A 14,533-nucleotide genomic window follows, 5' to 3' on the forward strand; every position below is an offset into this window, starting at 1 on the left:
CACTTATCACAACGCTCTCAAATTTTTGGCAAGCAGGCTGCGGAATGATCTTTCATGCCGCGACCCGCCGACAAGGCCTCTTGATGCGCCGGAGTCCGTTCCTACGCGGAACTTGTAACGAACTCTGCAATGGCATTTCAGCGGAATATGTAACAGACTTTGCGCATGTGGTAGGCTGCTTTAAACAACCATGTGACGGGCCTATGCGACGAATACGTGACGGGACGCTGTGGCTGGCACTGTAACGGGATGCTGTGGCTGGCACTGTGGCGGGACGCTGTGACTAACACTGTAACGGGACGCTGTGACTAACACTGTGACGGGACGCTGTGACTGGCACTGTGACGGGACGCTGTGACTGACACTGTAACGGGACGCTGTGACTGGCACTGTGACGGGACGCTGTGGCTGGCACTGTAACGGGACGCTGTGACTGGCACTGTAACGGGACGCTGTGACTGGCACTGTAACGGGACGCTGTGACTGGCACTGTGACGGGACGCTGTGACTGGCACTGTAACGAGACGCTGTGACTGGCGCTGTCACGGGACGCTGTGACTGGCGCTGTCACGGGACGCTGCGACTGGCACTGTCACGGGACGCTGTGACCGACACCGCAACGGGACGCTGTGACTGATACTGTAACGGGACGCTGTGACTGGCACTGTGGCGGGACGCTGTGATTGACACTGCAACAAGACGCTGTGACTGACACTGTAACAGGACATAGTGGTTGGCACTGTAACGGGACGCTGTGACTGGCACTGTAACGGGACGCTGTGACTGGCACTGTGACGGGACGCTGTCACGGACATGGCGTCAGGCTGTTGTGGTGGGTAACGCAACATGCAATGTAACGTGCGTCACGGAGGCTGTGACAGGCCAATGTGGCGCACACTGTGACATTCCACTGTGGCGAGGCACTGTATCGGACGGGTGTGACGGGCCGGTGTGACAGGCCAGTGTGACGAGTTGCTTTGGCGGGCGGCCGTGACGGGCCGCTGTAATGAGCCGCTGTGAAAGGCAACTGCAGCTGCGAAGGACTGTGGCGTAGCGTTGTGACCAACCTGCGAAGGAATGACTGACCACTGTGACAGGCTACTGCATTCCATCACAGAAACAAATCCCCGCAACAAATTGACCCGGACAGGGCGCTGTGTCAGGCCGCTGTGACGAAAATCCGTCACTGGCCGCTGTGACTGCCTATCGTGACGGACCTCTCTGGTGGGCCACTGTGACGCACTCTTTCCAGCGGTTCGTGTGAAGAGCCCGTCTGACCGTCCGCTGTGACGCAGCCCGAGGCCTTTCCCCGGCTCGGGCGGCTCGTAAGCCGGTATTGACTGCGGCCGCTATGGGTCCGGCTGGTCTAGGTAATGAGACGGCTGTTCAGGAGGTCAGGCGCCGCCATTGCACCTCGGCCCCCGCCCCTTCGCTCACTCTGCTGTGATTGGTGGCAGAGGCGAGCCCAAGCGGTGTGAAAGAGGCGGGTACAGCGGGCCTGACGGACAGTGTGGGGACAGGGGCGAGTGCAGGGAGGTGGCAAGGAGGGTGCAGCCGCCTGTGGTGATAGTGCGGATGCAGGGGGGTGTGGGGATACATACACGAGGTACGAAGACCGGACCGTGGAATCGCGGCGCTACAATCGGCTCGCGTCTGCACAAAGGGATCTCTCAACGACCACCTCAAACTGACGTCGGAAGGGCTTAGAGGTCAGGGCACTTTCTGACAGTGTTTTTTGAGGCGTGGTAACCAATGGTCCTCACATCGTCCCCGAAAACACTGACAGAGTTTGGGTCAGGTCAGCTCTTCTGTTGTTCACACTGCATTGGGGGGTGGGGGTATTGAAACAATGTCGGTGGCTGCTAAAGAACAACGACCATGGGAGTAAAATGACTTGACGTGATTGGCAGCAAAACACGAGCAGTTTTTCACGCACCAATTTTGCAATTGAGTAGAACACGGGCAGTAAGATGACGCTGTGCAAGGCAGTCGTGGCTATTGCCAATCAGACTGCCTTGTCTGTGTCAACTGGGCCCAATCGGTGTCAACTGGGCCCCCATCAGAGCGGTATCGACTGGGCCCCCTATCAGAGCGGTATCGACTGGGCCCCCCATCAGAGCGGTATCGACTGGGCCCCCCATCACAGCGGTATCAACTGGGCCCCCATCAGAGCGGTATCAACTGGGCCCAATCTTCTCGCAATAGTGTTGTTCAAGACATCATGCTCGGCCAGCAGGGGTGGCACTAACAGTCTTCACCTTTGTTTGACACTCATCCATTCGACGTCAGAGGCCAAGTCTGTAAAAACGGCAACGACCCCTGCAGTTGTATGTTACCCAGACGCCTGCCCAGGTGGGAGTATACAAATATTATACTTTGGATTCCATACACCAGGAGCACCAACAAATGCACAAATTTAACAATCGCAAGTGGCTGAAATTGGAAACGTGAGCATTGGGGATTTGGAAACGTTTCGAACTTAACTTTGACAAAACTCTTAAAGGGGCCAAGCCCGTAAAATCGCTTTTGCATTCAGCACCACTAACGCCGTGGCATGCTTTGTTATAGGCTTAGTGGAAGTTTTCTCTTTTCAGTGCATAACCTAGGCATAGTTTTTGATTTTAACAACCTTTTGAAATAGCAACTGACTCAATGGCAAGCGAGTGCCTCTGGTAACACTGCCATTACGGCAATATTTTAGTCCCCGGCGTTGCAGTGGAATACAAAGTTTAATCGCTACAATATTCAGGTTATCGTTTTTATTTGTGTTGCTGTTGATAGCTGGTTTTTGGCATCAATATGTTCTATTCGTTCCAATGGTATTATAATTGCAAGAATTGAATCTTTCTGAAAATCAAAACAAAATCTTTTTAAAGGACCAAATCCGTCGCATACAAACCTTTGATTAGAATTAAATGTTCATTTTAGCGTATCGGAGAATAACGCAAATGAATCAACCGACAAGTTGAAGCTGTGACAAGAAGGATGTAAGATGTTCTCAACTATTGTTTACGTATATGGATATGCAAATAAGTTCTTTTAAGCTATTTTAAGCCCCAGCATCATGTATTGTACTAACACTATGATCAACGACCCAGAACTGCCATCGTTTAATGACAACGGCAATGACACGCGCCTTGCACTTTTCAGGGCATCTGACATTGGCTAACACTTCCTGGCACGGGCAAAGCCGTAGTGTTGCCAAGGCACTTTGCGCCCCGGCCCAAGGGCTGCCGGTACTGATTTGGTCTCGCTGCGGAGAGTCTCGCGAGGCGCCCGCGTCCTACAGAAGGAGTAGCAGGACTGCCGTACTTGCTAACTAGGTCTCGAGACCAACACACAACAACAACGGACCACCCACACAACTCATGCCCTCCGCTGCACGAGCCGTGCCAAGCGCGCCGCCACCGCGGACATCCGCGCCCCGGCCTCTCATCTCACCGTCAGCTGCTCCATGTCACCACCGCCGGCGATGGGGCCGGGGCCGCCCTCCGCCCTCTTGGCACCCATGGCGGCGGGCGCGGGCGAGCCCGCGCTGCGGCTCCGCCGCCTTCTCACCGCATCGGGCCCGGCCAGCGCGTGCCACGCGGGGGCCGGTCGCTGGCTACTGGCTGGCGGCGGCGGCGGGGGCCCGGCGGCCGGCCGCGCCGCCTGTAGCGTGGCAACGCGAATAACAGACGTGCCGCCGCAACGCCGGGAGACGATCCCCGTCACCGACACCGACGCTGACGCCGCACGGGGGGAGGGGGGTGGCGGCGCGGAAGCGACGCGACGCGACGGCAGCTGCTGTCGGTATCGGCTTACTCGCCTAGGTGCACGTAGGCATGGACGGCCCAACAGTCATGGGGCTCAAAAGCAAATGGTTGAGGGCCGAAATACGCTCCTGAGGGAATTTTACCACCCAATGCCTACGCCTCCGAAGTTTTTGAAAAAACGCATTTCATTACTCCCACCACGGAGAACGGCATTGCGACGTCATGCTAAGTACTTATGGTGTTCTGTGGTGTTCCGATTGTGTTCCGATGGGGTTCTCTGACAGGCGTACAACATTCCAAACTCTCATCGGGAAGACGGGTCCAGCAATTCTACACGAATCGCAAGCCCTGTGGTCCATTTACAACGGGGCACAGTTCAAGACCAGCTGACTGGTAAAATCCTGCGAAGCGCAAGAGCACTGCAGGTCGACATGCAAATCCAGAAGTGACGCGCCACCTTCTCATGTTGACAGCAGCGCCGAAATGACGCATTGATCGCGTGGCGCTGATGGCAAATGCGTAGCTGTCTTAGCTCGCACCTCTACGCCGCACGTTTGCCGTGCGTCCACACATTCCCGTATGTTGATTCAGAAACATCCTTGTCGTGAGCTTTCCCCGGAGCGCCAAAAAAAAAACCAAAAAAAAAAACGCCTTGATGCCAATGATTATAAATGTATCGAATTCGTGCGATGAAATGGCCAGAACAGGCTAGATCAGCAGTCAGGAAAATTCAGAAATGACATTTCTGAACTGTGGCTCGACCCCCCACCACCACCTACGGTTTCCCTGGGTGGAGCATGAGCTGATGGTGGCGGAAGTTGGGGATCGAGCTACTCTCAGCTGTCGTGTCATCCGGGACGTATGTAGGTCTCCCGTTCGGGCAACAATCATGGCGCGATCTCGCGATTCCAAGCTGTGTTTCAGTTTCACAGGGATGCTGCCGGGCTGGGGCGGAGTCCAGCCAACTGACTCCGAGACCGAGTCCGGATCACGGTGTGCTGAATGAGTCCGAGTTGCGGACCCGACTTGGCACATCTCACGAGACCGGACGATCGCTTCGAGGACTCGTGACTCCGAGGCCTCCGAACATCAGTCCGGTGTTCCAAGGACCGAACATTGGACCGGAGCCCGCGCCTCCCTCAAGCACCGAGACCGCCCCAGTCTCAGCTTCTGCTGGAATCGCGCAATGCAGAAATCGCTTCAGATATGACCGCCCGGGATGTGTATCATCGGGATGAGCTTTCATCGCGATGCTACATCGGGATGAGTATCATCGGTATCATCGGGATGAGTATCATCGGGATGAGTATCATCGGGATGAGTATCATCGGGATGTGTATCATCGGGATGAGTATCATCGGGATGCTACAGGGTTTTCAAGCAAGCGAGAAAACCGGGTACCGATGCTGTTTATTTGTGCCGCGAGTCTATTCCACCGGGTCCGACTCAGAGCGTCACGCGTCCGACCCAGAGCGTCACGCGACCGACTCAGAGCGTCACGCGTCCGACTCAGAGAGTCACGCGTCCGACTCAGAGCGTCGCGCGTGATCGGCTGGCACGTCACAACCGTGACGCCTGCTCCGCGAGCGTCTACACCAGCTCCGGCCGATGGATGAGCCGTAGAGGTCATGCCTCCTCCCCCCCCCCCTAACTTGGCCGTTTGTAAGATGGCCAATCCGGGAAAGTGCGAGATCTGGGGGTGGTAAGTGGGTGATGGTCACGCTTTATTCAAGGTTCAGGCACTGTTTTCAACTGTTTCGGACCTAACCAGTGGCCTGCACAATACGGCACTAATAATGCCACTACAGCTGCTGCTTATTCCTTGCTTATGTCATTTCTTGTTCACAGTCACATTGGCCCCAGAACAGACACACAAACTGTTGTTGAGAAACTGACACGTTGCCCAAAATCAAAAATGTATTTGTGCGCAGCATGCACAATACACAATGATGAGTCATCACCACACTGATGAAAAATGTAGGCAGCATTCATTATGGTATGGTAAGAACTAAAACAGCATGATGACACACTAGGTAATCAATAACTCGCTAATAATTCTAGCAAACTGCTGGCAAAGAAAACAAGGATTGTCTTCACTAGACACAACTGAGACAAAATATCACCTTGGATCACATATGCCCATCATTGTGGCACTGATCCCACTTACTGATAAGTGACTGACAGGAACTCAAGTATCCTACTACCAAAGGCAAAACAGGTGAAAGAATTACAAACCACACCAAAAAGCTGAACTATACCTCATGATTACCCTTGCACATTTAAACTGGCCATTTTTCACTTGAGATGTGGGCATTTATTACATATTTCCTTGTTAAACATTTGTTAAGTGTCATCCTAAACATTGCAAGAGATGACTGCCATTCAATTCTTATACAAGGCGGACTTAAACACAAGGCAAAACTAATGACAGTGGTGCAGAATCACAGTCTTTTTCACAAACCATGTGAGAAGAGTTTTCTACAGGTACTTCTTGGGAACATTAGAAAGCTCATTCCATGTTGGAACAAGCTGATTAGTGAACACATACTCCTTCACTTTAGCAATGATCATAGCAAACACTACCAAAATGGCCAGGTACTGAACCCACGCCATTTTCAACACTTGCCAAACACCAGGAGTATACATAATTGTTTGCTCAGGGTATTTGAGATGGAGCCTGAGCAGGAAAGCTGAAGAAGATGCTCCATTTGGTGACCAGATAAAGTACTGGTTATCAAGATGGGTGGTTAAATTCCTTGCAGCATATCGGCCCAGGATAGCACCAATATCATAATCTTCTGGTTCCAGACTGTCAGCAATTATGATGTCTTGATTGTACAGATCATTGCGCCCCCTGTGCTTGAGAGGCTCTCTCTGATGGAACTTCAAATCGCCAAGCACTGTTAACTTGCCACTTGGTATGGCTGAAGAGGAGGCCACATATGCCAGGCAGTCCATGTGAAGTCTCACCATTGTGTACAGCTTGAAATCAAATCCAAGCAGCAGCTTGATTCCATGCACATGTTCACCATCTAACAGGGGAAACTCCAAATCAAAGTGGAGGTCGTCATTTTTTCCATCACGGTTCACGTCATCTTCAAAGCTTGAGACAATTGGCGCTCGAACATTTTCCCTCACCATCGCATTGAGGGAAGGGAAGGTGGACCATATCAAATAATTGTCTGGATGATTAGTGTCAACAATGACCATGACATTATGCTTGAAATGAATGTCAGGCTGTTCACGATAGGCATCAACTTTCAACCAAAATCCGTGGCTCCTGTACGCGATGAGCAGGGGGGGAACAAACGTCAGAAGACTGCACAGCCCAATAAAAATTGTTCCCTTCGAGCACAGAGTTGACCTATAGCTGACTACAGGCGAACGAGTCCAAACTGTTATAAAGCCCATCTCAACGATGTACTTGCTCGTGGGTAAACTGTAGAGCTCAGATCATGCACACAGCCCCACTTCCGCTCTCGACCGCCACGCGCGCGGCTCTTCCACGGAGCTGCGGCTGTTTTGTTTTGGTTTTGGAATGCAGGAGTGGCGCTACCCACGCCAAAAATGTCACCTACCTAGAAGCCGAGATGACGTCAAACTTGAGCATTATGAAAGGGCTGTGAGCATATATAGCCCTTATTTCTGTGCTCAGGATGGTAACATCTTATATAAAATCGATAAATTTTTCTCAAAAACTATCTCAACCTTTCTTTCTCATTACACAAAGCCTGAGGGCACGTATACAGTATTTCACTGTGTTCACTACTGTGTCCTTGAACTAACAAGGGATATTTTTGTCCAACCAGACTCCCAGTTTGCGAGTGCGTTGAGCAAGATATTGAGCAACGAGTCAAGCAAGTTGTGAAAGTGCTATTTAGCAGCGTGTGCAGTGTCAGTAAAGTCTTTGTTGCAACATTCTGTGCGATCATTCCTTCAGAAGTAGCTTGTAGCAGACGTATTTTGGTGTCTGCTTCTGTGGGTGGTGCATAGCGTCAAAATAGTTGCTTTATCCAAAACCAAGCTTAAGCTGGATGCAACAACAGTCTCCCATTTTGCGTGGGCTCGATAAGTCAGTGATCAGATCATATCGATCAGCTCAGGCCGAGTGTTCTTGACTCAGGCTCATCTGAGGGGAAATAAGGAAAACTCTGATTTTAACAGCATTTTTTGTAGGTGGGTATTGATTGTTTTCTATGTACCATGTGGTAAAGTATGTGTATATTGAATTTATGTAGCAATCTTTGCATAATGAGTGCATGCTAATTTTGGGTGGTATCATTTCCTACTGGTAGTGATTTACCTAGGGCTCCTTCTTCTATGTCACTGCAAAGTCTTGCACACTATGCCAGGTGCAGACACAGCATCTGAACACCAAGCCTCACACCTGCATGTGCTAAACCCAGGCCGGCCCAAATCACACTGAATTTTCAAACTGATGATGTGTTTTTGGAGTAAATTTCCTTGATATTAACATTGGAACATCATAAATTCTCAAAAGTTGTCTCACTTGCCAAAGCTGGTAGCAGCCATGCAACAAACTCTGGAACCATCAGATTTGCAGCATACATGCACTAAAACACTTGTGGTAATGTTGCTGCTATACCAGACACATTTATCATGATACTTATTTTTTGCAGTCTGGCTTCTATGCAGGCTAGATTACCAAGCATGCCTTTTGTGACAAGGTCTTTGCAATGGTAGGCAGGTGTGCCTTGGTACTTCCTGGTGCTCATTTTGCTGTTTATGGCTTTATTAGTCCTAACTGCTTGGTAATAGTAGTGTAAAATGCTGGGCAACAGACACTGGTAGGATTACAGAAAAAATGGATCAGTGTGTAACAAAAAATATCACCTTAGGCAGCCCCACATAGGTTTTATATTTACTGCATGTATATGTCAGTATTGCTCAATTAGCATATTACTTTACTCATCTGGTGCTTTTTTGTATTGGGTGTACTGCTATTTTTTCATCATCCATTTTTTGTGATCTTGGGTATGGGTGCTGAAGCATTTGCCCCAAGTGAGGGGATTGTGAAGGCTAAGCACACTCAGTGGGGTAGGAAATAGTTCCTTGTTGCTTGCATTAGATGCGGTCATGTTGAAAACTGTCAGTATGCACCTGTGTTATCTTGATTAGTGACCAATGCAGTTCAGCACAGAGCATTGATGTTACTGGCCATAATGGGAACTGTAGCCAGTAAAAGTAAATTTATATTTTTGTTTTTAATACTATTAGTTGATATTGCACTGGGATCTGTAATCTCAATTCTCAAGCTCCCGTTTGTGTACGAATATATGCACATGGTGATTGTATGAACTGCTTAACTCACCACCCATATACCCTTATAGGTGCATATAGGGCTCAAATAGCAGGACTGTGTAGTTGTGAGTAGGGCCCATCATGTGGGAGGGCAAATACGTCCAAATTCAGCTCAGCCCAAATCATGCTCTGCACACCTTCAGCCAAAGCATCATATTATAATGATCATGTATGGGGACAAGCTACATATTATAAGTGGTATGGCTAATAGAAAATAACTTCATGTTATAAACAAGATAGCATATTACCCAAGTCAACAAATAGTCAATAGTATATGAACTTCATATGGTGAAGATGCAGACCACTGTCACATGATCATGTGTAGCAATGATAGTAATAAATTATGTAATTGACATAGAATAATCCCATACAATGATTAAAAAGATATAATAATATCTAAGTAAAAGTGGATACTCAATAGTGTATCAACCTCATATGGTGAGACCACTGTCACACTGTCCATTTTTTGCATCCAGCACCATCACCACATCATCATATCACATTGCCACATCATCACATCACTTCACAATCACGCAGCACCCTTCTCTGGCAGTCTGTCAGCTGCTAGCTGTCACCCCACCCCTGCAGACATTCCCTTCCCCCCCCCCCTTCCAACAGCTGCCTGTACCTCGCCCCAGCTCACCAGCGGGCCCCTGGGACCGTCTGACCTCTCCACCATCGCCGTCCGCATCTCCGTCACCTCCACGTGACCGTCCGCCGGTGGGGCCGGCAGCGCGTCAGCCCAGCGCCCAGCCGCCATGCCGGTGCGCTCGGAGGGCATGGAGGCGCCGCCGCCGCCGCTCAACTCGCGCCAGCCGGGCGTGGTGCGCTCGCCCCTCCACGACGGCTCCGTCTTCAAGGGCTACCAGAAGTCCAAGGGCAACTGCTACGACGTCGAGGTGGAGCTGAAGGTGCGCCACTGCTGCCTGCGGAGACCTGAATGAGCCTGCGGTGGACGCATTGGTGGTGTTTTTTGGGGGGAGGAGGGGGGGGGGGGGTTAAACAGGATACTTAAGAGCCAAAGATCATAATGACACATAAAGCATTGCCATGTTTGTATTTCCCAGCAATTACTTTGTGGTTGCAACACTGCTGCACCACATTTTGGATGAATAAGTCATTGTCAGCACCATCTTTTGAATGAAGCATGAATGGGTCGCGGTGGGAACTGCGGGGCGTCCAAATAGGATTCGACCCTTGCACTGTTGAGTGTCCTGGCACAGGCACTTAACCGTCCGATGCGCGTGTGGACCGTGCCCGGTGGCGGTCCCGCAGCCCACTAACGCCCGTCCGTCGGGCGGCCACCTCCCGCGCGCAGAAGGTGGACCTGGACAGCGCGTACCTGTGCGGCTACCTCAAGATCAACAACCTGACGGACGACTTCCCCACCATGGTGACGTACTTTGACGGCGAGATCATCGGGCGGCGGCACCCGTTCCTCACCCGCAAGTGGGACGCCAACGAGGAGGTGGACCGGAAACACTGGGTACGCGCCGCCGGCGGGGCCGCCGGTGCCGGCTCGAGCTCGCGGGGCCCGGCGGCAGGCGCTGGGCTCGTTCAGGCTTGTTCAGCGTCGCTGGGCGTACGGCTGTGTTATGCGGCGTGGTGGCGATACTGGTTATGGTTTTCTCGGGATGAGTCGCTTATGTTGGTTGCGTTTTTCTCGACCGAGTCGTAAAGCTATCGCAGTTTGCTGCATTTGTCCAAGCTCATCCACCTCTCCAGTAAGAGATGGCAGGCCTTGCGGGTCCAAAACCAGCGGGCATCTTCACGTTTCTAATGATGCTATTTTTCGCGGACGCTTAACATCGCTGCACTTACCACGGCTAAGCTCATAAAAGAAAGGCTACTCCAAGACATTGCTAAGTCTTGTCCATATGGGTTCCCAAATGCAACAGGCTGCAATCACTTATAGTAAGGAATCATCTGCATGGTGACAACAGTCACGCCCTGTTATCACTGAACATCATGATATGTAGCCTTGGCCATCAAATAATACCTAGAAAATACATGCTTTGTGGGCAGTTGAGTTGTTCTTATTTTTGGCTAATGTGTCGAGGAATATGGGGGTTGGGGTGGGGATGGGGGGGGGGGGGCAACATGGGGCCTGCGTTGATGGAGATGAGCCTAAAGTTCCCGGGATTATCATGACAGCCATGCCCATATATGGGCATGCCAGAAGCCTACTTCCTTGGAACTGGGAAATACAGGATTTGCTGGAGACGTCACAAATGCAGTACCCGAGATCTGAAAAATCTGAAAACATTGCACAGAGTTCTGCTGAAACTGATATGGGAATGAGACGCCTTGTAGCCAATGCATTTCGTATGAACTAGCTGTCAGGTCATCCCCCATTGGCTGATGTGTCCACCTGCTGCTGTACGGTTACGAGCTGGAACCGCTTCGCCAATCACAGCTTTGTCAGTCACTGCTTTGCCGGTCACGTCTTCGTCGGTCACTGCTTCGCCGGTCACTGCTTCGCCTGTCACTGCTTCGCTGGCCACCGCTCCGCGGGTCACTGCTTCGCTGTCCACTGCCTCGCCGGCCGGGGCGGCGAGGCGCAGACGGTGACTGAGAGACGCCGTCCTGTCCGTCGCCAGGGCAAGTTCGAAGCGTTCTCGGCCTTCAGCAAGACGTTCAACACGGACGACTTCGACTACGACGCGCTGGAGGCGTACGACTCGGTGTTCATGAGGTGGAAGGAGAGTTTCCTCATCCCTGACCATCAGGTGAGGGTCCAGAGTCCCTGAACATGACGTCGGGTGGGCCGCCCAGGACCCCTGGACTAACTGGTGAGCTCCTAGCGTGATCCCGCCGGGTGGGATTCGTCGACGTTCGACGGCCGCCAGAGCCGCTCATTATCATATACCGTGTGTCGTCACAGCGGCGCGACTGCCTTCGACCTAATAGCGGTCACCGACCTCGACTACCGGTCGACGCTCGGGGTCGGTGACCTCTCCGGGCGGTCGGCGCCCGGGGTCGATGACCTGTGCGACCTGGCGCCGGACGGGGTCGCCGACCTATGTGGCTGGGCGCCGGACCGGGTCGGTGACCTCTCCGGGCGGTCGGCGCTCGGCGTCAGTGACCTGTGCGGCCGTTCGGCGCCTTGGTCGACCCTGTTCCCTCGCCCCTCGCCCCCCCCCCCCCCCCCACGCGTATCCGGTATCTCCGTTCATGGGTCCGCCCGCGGCGTCGGCTGCCAATTCTTGCCAGCGGATTGTGACCCGCTGGTCTCGTATCTTACGGTAGCCAGTGCCCCCGTGTGGTCCGTGTGCCAGTAAAGGGCCCATGGTACATGTCGGGATACACTATGTGAAACTAAGCGCGGGTCACCGCCCTTTGAAACCGTGCCGTGGCAGGGGGAGCGTACACGTGCAGTGCAGTGATGAGCATGTAGGTTATGAGCAGACCATTTTCAGTCTAGCATTCCATTTGTATTTTGTGCGTAGTTAATGCGTAATCTTTATCAGCCAAGCCGAGTCGTTCACGCTACGCACGCTAGAACGGCGTGTATCCCAATTGCGCCCTCCGTAAATTGACTCCATGAAACCGTCCGCAGTCTTCCATTGCTTCGCACGCTTGACGCGACATCTATCGGTAGGTGAAGGACATCAACGGGGCCTCGTTCGCCGGGTTCTACTACATCTGCTTCATGAAGTCGTCAGCGCAGATCGAAGGCTACTACTACCACGAGAAATCCGAGATGTAGGTGCACCTCCTGGACCGGAGGACTGGCCAGCTCTACGCAGCTCATGTGCTGCACACTGACATGCAGTTGCTAAGATGTAGTGATGGAGAGTTGGAAATTGTGAATGTGTCGGGCATGGGTTGGATGAGGCCATCATTCCGGTCGTCCCCTGCAGAACTAGCGCACGGGCGTCTCGATAATCTCTCGTCAGTGGCGTTAGCTGTACATTGCGTAACATCTGGCGTAAGATGGCGGCAAGGTTTCAGCTCCGTTTCGATTCGTCTTCCCAAACGGCTCCAAGTGGTTCGGAATCCTGGTTGCGACATGCCCGCTGAGCGCTAACATAGCCGGTGCAGTCGCTTCATCAAAGGAGGCGGGACATGCGTCGCGTCCCCTCAAAAAAATAAAGAAGAAGAGAGGGGTGTGAGGCCTTCATGGTCTTGGTTTGAGTGCAGACTGTGTCACAGTGACCAACACCGCCCGACGACCGCTCTGTTGCAGGTACCAGTCGCTGGCGTTACAGCACGTGCCCAGTCACTCCACCGAGATATACGAGTTCAGATGAGGCCAGCCAGGCGTGTCGTCCGCCTCGCCGCCAGAGCTTCCGCCAGCCGCCGCCAGGCAGCGCTGCCGTGCCGCGGCGGCGGCTCGCCCCGAACGCGATGCGTCGGTGTGTGACGCGCAGTGCTTTCAGCTAGGGTTAAGCGGTCGGAGGGGACGCGTCGCTTCTTCGGAGAGTCGGCGTGCAGAGCCGGGAGTCGCCGACTCGCGGCAGCCGGGATGCAGTGGCGACGTGTGTTTGGAATGGACTTGTGGCTGGTAGTCAACCCCTCATAAATTAGCAGATGCAGTGTGTAGGTCGCATTTTGGTGTTGCCAATGTCCTCGCAACTCGCAAATACTCCTGGACAGGAATGTTTGGGTCTCGTGGTAACTGTGGCAGTCCCCCCCCCCCCCCCCCCCAGCGCAATCCGTGGCCTCTGTCTCGCAATGGCTGCCTCGCCCAGCGACGAAGTGACGACCGTCATCTGTTGATCCCCCTTTCCCCGTGTGAGCTGGAGCCGACGCCGCTCGGTCGGGCGCCAGTTGACGCGCGTGTTAGCCGCCGCCGGCAGCGGACTCTCCCAGCGGCCAGGCTCCACCGGCGGCGGGGGGGGGGGGGGGGGGAGGGACTGCTTCCGCGAACTAACAGCACCGCAAGCCGAGTACGAACTCCTGTGAGCGCTGTCGAGAGGTGGCGCTGCCCCGGGCCGCCGCCTAGCCGAGCCGGGCTCCGGCCGTTTGGTTACGTTTTTGCTCCGCTGCACCCCGTCCGTCGCGTCAGTCCTGGCGCATTTGACGACGACCGCGACGTCGCGCCGCGGTGTGTCTGCGAACTGTTGTTGACGAGCGCGGAGGTGACCTAGTCACGCTTGGGCCCCGCCCCCGCCCCGGGCTTCCTGTCTCCCTCCGTGGACGTCTGTCGTCGCAGCCCGCTCGTGTTTGCGCCGGTGTGCCCTGTGGCGGCGGTCTCCTAGGACACCTGCTGACGTGTGATCGGCGCGGCGGCGGACCGGACGGCGATCCGGTCGCCGGGCCAGAGCTGCTTGTCGCGGTCGCCTCCCGCTGCTGCGCTGTCCAGCCTATAAACGCTGTCGTCGGAGACCAGTGTCTGCAGAGCGGCGGAACGGCCCGGAGGCGCGACCGCCCGTCCTCGGACTGCCTCGATCCGCCCCTGACAGGGTCTGCCCTGGTCCGCTCCGGACAGGGGCGGATCAGGGCAGACCAGG

At 53.6% G+C, this 14,533-nt stretch overlaps 2 protein-coding genes across 3 annotated transcripts; one reads left to right on the forward strand and one right to left on the reverse strand.

Moving 5' to 3' along the window:
• The first annotated feature begins 5,412 nt into the window (after positions 1-5,412).
• On the forward strand, positions 5,413-13,721 carry LOC119114208 (glucose-induced degradation protein 4 homolog). 2 transcript variants are annotated; one of them, XM_037238406.1, is made up of 6 exons: positions 5,413-5,457; positions 9,811-9,988; positions 10,396-10,563; positions 11,678-11,806; positions 12,679-12,782; positions 13,267-13,721. In XM_037238406.1, exons 1-6 carry the CDS (start codon positions 5,423-5,425, stop codon positions 13,328-13,330), a joined length of 678 nt encoding a protein of 225 aa, XP_037094301.1. In that variant the 5' UTR covers positions 5,413-5,422; the 3' UTR covers positions 13,331-13,721. The 2 variants fall into 2 exon arrangements, with proteins under 2 accessions (XP_037094301.1, XP_037094302.1); XM_037238407.1 differs by lacking the exon at positions 5,413-5,457 and adding an exon at positions 7,585-7,931.
• LOC119114207 (transmembrane protein 231) lies at positions 5,659-7,254 on the reverse strand. The gene has a single exon (XM_037238405.1). It carries the CDS (start codon positions 7,164-7,166, stop codon positions 6,234-6,236), a length of 933 nt encoding a protein of 310 aa, XP_037094300.1. The 5' UTR covers positions 7,167-7,254; the 3' UTR covers positions 5,659-6,233.
• Positions 13,722-14,533: the final 812 nt, after the last annotated feature.

This window comes from Pollicipes pollicipes, unplaced genomic scaffold (genome assembly GCF_011947565.3).
Source record: "Pollicipes pollicipes isolate AB1234 unplaced genomic scaffold, Ppol_2.1 Scaffold_7262;HRSCAF=8765_pilon_pilon_pilon, whole genome shotgun sequence".
In the NCBI taxonomy this organism is placed as follows: domain Eukaryota; kingdom Metazoa; phylum Arthropoda; class Thecostraca; order Pollicipedomorpha; family Pollicipedidae; genus Pollicipes; species Pollicipes pollicipes.

What these genes read in the sequence shown, in the direction of transcription:
- LOC119114208 (XM_037238406.1), top strand. Translation starts at nt 5,423, where the DNA reads ATGGCCAATCCGGGAAAGTGCGAGATCTGGGGGTG. An exon ending in ACGTCGAGGTGGAGCTGAAG is followed by an intron (nt 9,989 to 10,395) that starts GTGCGCCACTGC and finishes TCCCGCGCGCAG; the next exon opens with AAGGTGGACCTGGACAGCGC. An exon ending in AGGTGGACCGGAAACACTGG is followed by an intron (nt 10,564 to 11,677) that starts GTACGCGCCGCC and finishes GTCCGTCGCCAG; the next exon opens with GGCAAGTTCGAAGCGTTCTC.
- LOC119114207 (XM_037238405.1), bottom strand. Translation starts at nt 7,166, where the DNA reads ATGGGCTTTATAACAGTTTGGACTCGTTCGCCTGTAGTCAGCTATAGG.